This window comes from Oncorhynchus keta, chromosome 35, assembly GCF_023373465.1.
Source record: "Oncorhynchus keta strain PuntledgeMale-10-30-2019 chromosome 35, Oket_V2, whole genome shotgun sequence".
Lineage (NCBI taxonomy): Eukaryota > Metazoa > Chordata > Actinopteri > Salmoniformes > Salmonidae > Oncorhynchus > Oncorhynchus keta.
The window spans coordinates 74979729-74989553 of record NC_068455.1 but is presented as its reverse complement, the minus strand read 5'-3'; the positions used below and the strand labels follow the sequence as shown (position 1 = coordinate 74989553).

General features: G+C 43.6%; 1 protein-coding gene across 1 annotated transcript; it reads left to right on the top strand.

The window, feature by feature from the left end:
- Nucleotides 1–2887: 2887 nt before the first annotated feature.
- Nucleotides 2888–9329, top strand: LOC118374217 (N-acetyllactosaminide beta-1,3-N-acetylglucosaminyltransferase 3-like). The gene is made up of 5 exons (XM_035760590.2): nt 2888–3359; nt 5431–5521; nt 5595–6633; nt 7219–7304; nt 7824–9329. The coding sequence occupies exons 1-5, from the start codon at nt 3347–3349 to the stop codon at nt 7954–7956; spliced, it is 1362 nt and encodes a 453-aa protein (XP_035616483.2). The 5' UTR covers nt 2888–3346; the 3' UTR covers nt 7957–9329.
- The last annotated feature ends 496 nt before the right edge of the window (nt 9330–9825 follow it).

The following is a 9825-nucleotide window of genomic DNA, read 5'->3' as shown; positions in this document are numbered from 1 at the left end:
TGTCAGTAGCCTGTGAATTAAATCAAATATAATCACTCAATAAACATATAGCGGATATTATATATATATGTTTAGTGATGATACTAATAGAGGGACTGTAAGTACAGAATAGTCAGACCAGTGATGCTGAAGGTGGTATTACTGTACAACCAGCCGTGTAACGTTACTGAATGCTTGTATTATGTAAGACTGGTACTCGTGGCTAGACATGTACCATCCTTCATTCATTTATGCCCTAGAAAATACACAATATACTTTTTTGAGAACGGGCATGTTGTTTGTAGCACTCGTCGGAGACGAAGACCCTGAATGTTAGCTAGTTTTAACCTAACCCTTGATCATGACTCCCACTTCCATTAAAGGCAGACTGCCGACAGGTCCTGAGTTACCGACTGCTAAACCCAAACAATATACCTGTTTTCACAAAAGTAGCTAGCTACCTAAATTGCAAATATGGGTTAGTTATCATTATCTTTGTCCGAGTTTAAATTACTTGGCTAACTAGCTAAATTTTCGTTTTCGTAATGGGTTCCCAAACGACTCTCCTTCGCCTTTACACGATGTGAATGCAATGCTTACAATATCGACGACAAGCTGGCTGACGTTAGGCATGCAACTCTTCCTCTCTGTGACATTCCACATTAGGGAGAGGCTATGTATTTGGCTAGTTACATCACGGGTATCATAGCCACACACCAGTCACAGCCATCATGTTGTGTGTTTGTTGTAAATAATCCCTTCCTTGCCATCTTGCACAATATTGTTGAATGCATTAGAAATCTGCACCAACTACATGCAAGTCGATTTTCACTTCTATGCCGAGAAAGTGTGCATGCATTGCAGACTTCACAGCCCACAACAGGAGGAAGCTGGGGGCGGACACCACCTTGTTGTCTCTGGGCAATTGGACATCATTGGTAAAAGTGGGCTTGTAAGTAATTCATAACTATCCCATCCCTACCCGTTACGATGCAGTCACTTCCAAATGTTGTTTTGAAAGATACTGGCTTTATGACCAAAATGATCCTATTTGCACTTCGTGGTTCATTTTGATACTATAATCAATGTTTCTGACTCATATCGATGCCACATAGGCCCTTTATAAGTGTATAAATTGGTTCTAGGAGACAGTTCAACTTTAAAACTACACCATGTTCTGTCATTCTCGTTGCAAAATGTGAGGAATATCATGAGGTGAGCTATTAAACAAGCTATTTTTTCCGCTATGCTCCATGGACATTTTTTTTTTTTAATTTCAGGAAATAAGCTTTAAAACTGCAAAATGTTCTCTCAGACAAAATGAGTAAAATACAATTATAAAACAGTTTTTTTAGGGGGGGGTTGGGGGGCCTTCCACGTATACTGTATTCTCAAAATATCCCTCCATATACCATAATAAATCTGTATACTGTATTCTCAAAATATCCCTCCATATACCATAATAAATCTGGTCAAACTGTAAAAAATTATATAAAAAAATAATAATGTTTTTAAAAAACATGGGGGAATTACGCCCATCTACTGTTTGTCTCCCCCCCACCACCATTTCGCCCCTGCAGTGTACACATATCTATCTCACTGTCAACTGCATTTATTTTTTAGCAAACTTAACATGTGTAAATATTTGTATGAACATAACAAGATTCAACAACTGAGCCATAAACTGAATAAGTTCCACAGATATGTGACTAACAGAAATGGAATAATGTGTCCCTGAACAAGGGGGGGTCAAAAGTAACAGTCAGTATCTGGTGTGGCCACCAGCTGCATTAAGTACTGCAGTGCATCTTCTAATAATGGATTGCACCAGATTTGCCAGTTCTTGCTGTGAGATGTTACCCCCACTCTTCCACCAAGGCACCTGCAAGTTCCCCGACATTTCTGGGGGGAATGGCCCTAGCCTCCACCCTCCGATCCAACAGGTCCCAGACGTGCTCAATGGGATTGAGATCCGGGCTCTTCGCTGGCCATGGCAGAATACGGACATTCCTGTCTTGCAGGAATCACGCACAGAACGAGCAGTATGGCTGGTGGCATTGTCATGCTGGAGGGTCATGTCAGGATGAGCCTGCAGGAAGGGTACCACATGAGGGAGGAGGATGTCTTCCCTGTAACGCACAGCATTGAGATTGCCTGCAATGATAACAAGCTCAGTCCGATGATGCTGTGACACACTGCCCCAGACCATGGACCCTCCACCTCCAAATCGATCCCGCTCCAGAGTACAGGCCTCGGTGTAAGGCTCATTCCTTCGACGATAAACGCGAATCCGACCATCACCCCTGGTGAGACAAAACCGCGACTCGTCAGTGAAGATAACCTTTTACCAGTCCTGTCTGGTCCAGCGACGGTGGGTTTGTGCTCATAGGCAACGTTGTGGCCGGTGATGTCTGGTGAGGACCTGCCTTACAACAGGACTACAAGCCCTCAGTCCAGCCTCTCTCAACCTATTGCGGACAGACTCAGCACTGATGGAGGAATTGTGCGTTCCTGGTGTAACTCGGACAGTTGTTGTTGCCATCCTGTACCTGTCCCGCAGGTGTGATGTTCGGATGTACCGATCTTGTGCAGGTGTTGTTACATGTGGTCTGCCACGCGAGGACAATCAGCTGTCCGCCCTGTCTCCCTGTAGTGATGTCGTAGGCGTGTCACAGTATGGACATTGCAATTTATTGCCCTGGCCACATCTGCAGTCCTCATGCCTCCTTGCAGCATGCCTAAGGCACGTTCACGCAGATGAGCATGGACCCTGGGCATCTTTCTTTTGGTGTTTTTTAGAGTCAGTAGAAAGGCCTCTTTAGTGTCCTAAGCTTTCATAACTGTGACCTTAATTGCCTACCTTCTGTAAGCTGTTAGTGTCTTAACGACCGTTCCACAGGTGCATGTTTATTAATTCTTTATGGTTCATTGAACAAGCATGGGTAACAGTGTTTAAACCCTTTTACAATGAAGATCTGTGAAGCTATTTGGATTTTTACAAATTATCTTTGAAAGACAGGGTCCTGAAAAAGGGACCTTTCTTTTTTTGCTGAGTTTGTGAGTGTGCGATATGGGAGACAGAGGTCTGTTTATTTCGACATTACAAAGAGTTTTATAAACAATGGCACCACTGCCATGTTGCACTGAGCCTTGCTGTTGGAAAACCACACCAGTCTCCGGCTTTGGCTGTCAGAGATGCACCTCCCCGACTTTCGTTTGCACTCTTAAGGCCAGTATAAACCACGGTGTAAAGCTTATGCGGTAAGTGATTTTAGAGGAAGTTGGCCAATCATTAACTTCTTTGGTAGAGTTAAAACGACGTCGCTGTGGAATAGTGTTGACATTTGACAAGCCAAATAGACATACGATGATAACCAAGGGTAAGTGCGATTCAATTAGCTTATTTCAACATTTCTGTTTAGCATCATGATACAACCATATGACATTACTTGTTTCATCCTGCTTTTAATGTTGCTATAAGAGAATGTATGAATGATGCTTCCACTAGATAGCACAGTCAAAGTCAAAGTAGGCTTTAACCTACAAATGAATGAACTTTGTTTTTGCTTTTAGTTTAAGGTTAGGCATGAGGTAAGCAGTGTGGTTAAGGTTAGGTCTAAAAATCACATTTTAAACAAGAGACATGTAGAAATAAGTGCGGTTTATAACTAGTATGCTGTGACGACCGATTGCTGAAGAAGCGTTGCACTTCCGCAAAAGTAAGGACTCTTCTCTCTTCATTCCGTTTGAAGTCGCCAAATGCTGCGTTGTTGAGCTATATTGTTTCCACTAAAAGAAAAAGAAAAGTCGCGCGCTAATAGTGTTTTCGATGCCATCATTATGTTGCAACTACTGTCGTTTCCAAACAACCACTTTACATCATCATGTAGGCTAAATGTGACCGAACACCTTGATTCGGTATTATGTAGCAACATGTGCATTTAATTTTTTATTTATTTTATTTTTTAATTTTTACACTGGATAAAAGCAGAGACACAGAGCTACAAAATGGTATATCATACACTGCCTTTGTTTTTAGGAACGATGGGAAAGTAATTCTGCTTCGAAAATGGATAAACTTGTAAGGCAACTTTTGAGAAAATGGCCTTTGAATGTTCTGGTACCTACTGGAAAGCTCTCTCATTCAGCATTGTTCACACCCTCTTAAACCAGTCCTACCTACCTCTTTAAGTATTCACATGTGAGATAATGTGCTAAACAGTGAGTAGTGTAGTAAAGATTAAGACTAAAAGTTGTAGCCTACAATACTTTATATTTACCTGGATATTTTTTCGTATAAATAAAATATACATTATGTGCAAGAACAATATTGATGATAGATTAGGTAGTTATCCATATCCATACAACCAGGGGTAAAATGCCTAAGCAGCAGGATTTTAAAAAACTTGTAAAAAATTGTAGCAGCAACATGTGTGTTAGGAGAGTCATTTGAATATGTGCTTCTACACCTGCATTGTTTGCTGTTTGGGGTTTTAGGCTGGGTTTCTGTACAGCACTTTGAGATATCAGCTGATGTACGAAGGGCTATATAAATAAATTTGATTTGAATAAAGGCACTGCAGGTAGTGCTGATGACTGGTCCGTCCAAAACATTAATGAACAAGAATCTATATTCAGAGAGACGGTTTTCCGTCCTGCCCTGGACTTTTGTGCGGGGCATGTGATGTCCATAGTCTCTTCGTCGCAAAACTCTGATCTTCTGAAAAACATACGTTTGTTATTAAGGCACATGAAAGTTCAAATGTTCCAGAAGGCATTTCTGCCACAAAAAAAAAGCATTGATTAAAAAATGAATTACATTCAAGTGGCAGTCCTGTGAAGTCATGACTTGCGACATACATTTTTGACCGGTTCAGGAAACGAGGTGTATGATATCTCACTGGACTCGCCTAGGGTTGGGGTCAAATCCATTTCAGGAACTAAACTGACATTCCATTTCATGAAGCTCGTGGCGTTGCTTCCAGAGGCAGTTTGGAACCGAGGACAGATGATTTTGACATGATTCAGCACTCAGTGGTCCTGTTCTGTGAGCTTGTAAGGCCTACCACTATGCGGCTGAGTCATTGTTGCTCCAAGATGTTTACACTTCACAGTAACAGCACTTACAGTTGACCGGGGCAGCAGGGCAGAAATTTGAGGAACTGACTTGTTGAAAAGGTGGCACCGTCATAGGACGCCACTTGGAAAGACACTGAGCTCTTCAGTGAGGCCATTCTACTGCCAATGTTTGTCTGTGAAGATTGCATGGTTGTGTGCTCAATTTTATACACTTGTCAGCAACGGGTGTGGCCGAAATAGCCAAATCCATTCATTTGAAAGGGGTGTCCACATACTTTTGTGTGTGTGTTTATATATGTATATATTAGTACCTCCTCAATCCATCCCTCTCTCCCACAATCCATTCCCCTTACCCTCCCTCCCTCCCTCCAGGCTGTATTAGGATACTGCTCCCAAGGCCTGGTGTCTCCAGACTGGTTGTCCTGTGTCTTTCCTCCTCCCTGGCTCTGCTGCTACTCTACAGGTGGGTGATACGACAGACAGATATAAAATAAATCATGACTTCATGATCATTTCTACTTCTGCTTCTTCTTCAGCTCTTTGAATGGTCCCCAGAGCCCCTCTGCGCTGCACCAGGTCTTCCTACATTTCAGACATGTCCGCTCCTACCCCCTCCTCAGACGGCCTCGCTGCTGCCTCCTCCATCCCCCCAACTCCAAATTGAACCCTGGACCCAGTCACCCCAGACCCAACCCCTGGTCCCTATACCCTGATTCCAACCATGACATTGAAGCCAGCCCCATCCTTCTGCTCCTAGCAATCAAGTCCCACCCTGCCAACTCTGACCGCCGGGCTGCCATACGAGCCACCTGGGGCAGGGAGAGGGAGTGGAGAGGCCAGGGCGTGAGGAGGGTGTTTCTACTGGGCCTGGGAAGAGACAGGGGGGAGGAGGGGGGAGACCCAGATTTGGGGGAGGAGAGTGAGAGATACGGAGACATTCTCCAGTGGGAGTTCCGAGAATCATTTTTCAATGTGACTCTGAAAGAAGTTCTGTTCTGGAACTGGTTCCACCAGGAGTGTTCTACAACCGTTCTCTATATTCTAAAGGGGGACGATGACGTTTACGTGGATGTGGAGAGAGTGGTGGGGTTCCTACAGAACAGGGAGACGGGGATGAGGAGAGAAGAAGAGGGAGAGACAGAGATAGGGGGAGAGACATTGATAAGGGGAGGGAGAGGGATGAGGAGGGGGACTGAGATGAAGAGAGTGATAGGACCAGGGGCAACGAGAGAGCGAGGAACAAAGGGAGGGGCAGGGAGAGAGCGAGGAACAGAGGGAGGGGCAGGGAGAGAGCGAGGAACAGAGGGAGGGGCAGGGAGAGAGCAAGGAACAGAGCGAGGAACAGGGTCTCCCCAGCCTCTCTACATGGGACGTATCTTTGTGGAAACCTATCCTGTGCGTATATGGTGGAATAAGTACTACGTCCCCTACTCCTTGTACCTTGGCCCCTACCCTCCCTACGCTGGGGGCGGGGGCTACCTCCTCTCCAGAGATGCCCTCTCTCTTCTCCTCCACGCCTCCACCAGGGTGCCTCTCTTCCCCATTGACGATGCCTACGTCGGCATGGTCGCACAGGTGACTTCTTTGGTTGATCGGATGAGTTTTATACTGATTATCACCATCGCGTGCAAAAAAATGTCATTTCAATCATATTTGGTCATTTAGAAATATACAGGTAGACGCAGTCATTACTTGAGCCACAACATTCTTTAACCTGGCAAATCAGTTAAGAACACATTCTTACTTCACAATGGCTGCCTAGGAACAGTGTGTTAACTGCCTTGTTCAGGGGCAGAACAACAGATTTTTACCTTGTCAGCTTGGGGATTTGATCTTGCAACCTTTCGGTTACTGGTCCAAACCAGTAACCGAATAAGAATAAAATCCAGTGCTCTAAACCACTAGGCTACCTGCCGCCCCAGGACCCTACTCCTCCGTAGAGCCCTGGTCAAAGTAGTGCCTATTTGCCCTGGTATTAAGTAGTGCACTACCCTATGGGCCCTGGTATAAAGTAGTGCACTATATAGGGAATAAGGTGCCATTTGGGATGCTCACCACAATGGACAAACTCACATAAGCAAATGTAACAAAATGATACCCCCCCCTTCTTTCTCTCTCCCTCATTACTCTTCCCCCTCTATCTGCTCCGTCTCTCTCCAGGCAGCTAACCTATCAGCCAGAAACCATCCTGGCTTCATGCCTGTGGAGTACTCTCCCTCCCGCCACCCCTGTCACTACCTCAACAGGTAAAAGTACTCTTTCATTTCCATGTCTAACAAACACCTAAACGGCAACAAGTAGCTGAGCTCTGTCAGGTGCGCCAGGATGTGTAAGGACCAGTGTGTTACGTTTTTGGCTGTACGAGACGTGTACAACATTCAGTACCAGTCAAAAGTTTGGACACACCTTCTCCTTCAAGGGTTTGTCTTTATTTTCTACTATTTTACACATTGAAGAATAATAGTGAAGACAAACTAATGGACTAACATATGGAATCATGTCGTAACCAAACCTTTGACTGGTACCGTGTATGACATGGGTCACGTGCAATCTATGTATTCTGTCCAGTGTGTAATGTACATTGTCTATTTTGCATACAGCACTACTTTTAGAGTTCCACAATTCCCTGTATTTTATAAGGAATCCTGGTTAGAAGATTCATGGCATTATGACAGAAGAAGAATAAATTCCAAGAATCCTACAACCAGTATTATTATTTTTTTTTTAAATTTTGCAACCCTTACATGATCTTGTCACTACCACAGTGTCATGGTCCTCCACAAGCTGCTACCCACAGACCTGCTGCATCTCTGGAGCTTCCTCCAGACCCAGGTGCACTCCTGTAGGGACTCTGCCCAGGATGGGCTCACCTTGGCCAGAACGAACTCCCCTGGTTAGGATTGGGGGGGAAAGCTGATCCTAGGGCAGGGGGTATCAAATGTATTTTGTTCTGCGGGACACAGTTGGTCTTCACTGAGGTTTGCCCAAAATAGGTTGTCTGTTTTTGGAATGTTCAATGTTACCTGACGTTCTCGCTCAGGGGTGGGCACCTCACCCTCCAGGGCCTGATGGGTGTCAGTTTTGCCCCAGCTAACACACTTGACTCCAATAATCACCAAATGTATTTTTATTTAACCTTCCCAAGTCAGTTAAGAACAAATTCTTATTTACAATGATGGCCTAGGAACAGTGGGTTAACTGCCTTGTTCAGGGACAGAACGACAGATTTTTATCTTGTCAGCTCGGGGATTTGATCTTGGAGCCTTCCGGTTGCTAGTCCAACGCTCTAACCACTAGGCTACCTGCCGCCCTAATCATGATCATCAGTTTAGAATGCAATTTGATTCATTAGCGTTTGCTAAGAATGGAGAAAAAGTGTGACGCCAATCAGGCCCTTGAGGACTGGAGTTGCCCACCCCTGAGCTAGAACGTCAGGTCTAGCAAGCTGCTGGACAGACTGAAGAGACTATAAATGTAGGTTCATTATCATGTTTAACCCCTGACCCAGGGAAACCTGGAGCGAGATCTTAGATGTTTGGTCCGACGGGATTAACAGACAGTATAATTTAATACACTGAGCAGCGTCATGAATAACCTCAGGGATCTTTTACTGTGGATAGTTTTTTTTAGTGTGAGTGTGCGTGTATGGGCATGTGTGAGTTGAGGTTCAATTACTATGAATCAAGCTATGAAATGGTTTAGTCAGTTTTGCAGAGATCAGATGTGTATCAGATATGCCAAAACAAATCAGATCTGAGTCACTTCAGTCTGCCTGTCTAAGCATGGCTTTTGTATACCTGTGTTTTATACCGTGTGTTGCTCCACGGTTTACTGACGTTTTAACTCATGTTCTTTGTGACAGGTCTAGTGAATTAAAAAGTGTTGTTTTTCAAATGACACTGAATGAGATTCTGATTCAGTGTATATGTGATCTAAAAATCTGAGTAATGTTTGTAATAAATAAATAAAAATCTCCAAGAGAACCTCATGATGTAATGTAGGGCTGGACGATATGACAAAGATATCAGTTTATATATATTTTTTTATGTAACCAGGTAGGCCAGTTGAGAACAAGTTCTTATTTACAACTGAGACCTGGCCAATATAAAGCAAAGCAGTGCGACAAAGAGTTAGTCAGTAACACGATAGAAAATAGAAAAACCTACGTTGAAGAGTAGTATCATATCACAATATGTTTCGCATTTGACGATATGACGGCATTTGACTGTATTTGATGAATAATAAAAGTAGTAGATTTGCTTTGAGTGGTGCATGAACATAAAGTGACAACATTTATTTACATAAGTATCTGGCCCCTTTTTCTACTTTTGCATATATTTTGTTTGTATACTGACTGTTACAAGTAACACAACAATTACATATTTCATAAACAAAGTTATGCAACACCCAATGCTCCCGTGTGGAAAAGGTAATTGTCTCTCAATAACTGGTTGTGCCACATTTTTAAGCCGCTATGACTCCAACACTTCCTGTATTTGTTGATGTCTCACATCGCTGTGGAGGAATTTTGGCCCACTCTTCCATGGAGAAGGGCTTTAACTCAGCGACATTTCTGGGGTGTTCCAAGCATGAACTGCTCGTTTCAAGTCCTGCCACAACATCTCAATTGGGATTAGGTCTGGATTAGGTCTGGGCTTTGACTAGGCCATTTCAAAACTTCAAATGTGTGACTTTTTTTGTTGCCATTTTCATGTAGACTTGTGTTTTGGATCATTCTCCAATGACACCCTATTCCCAATTCAGTGC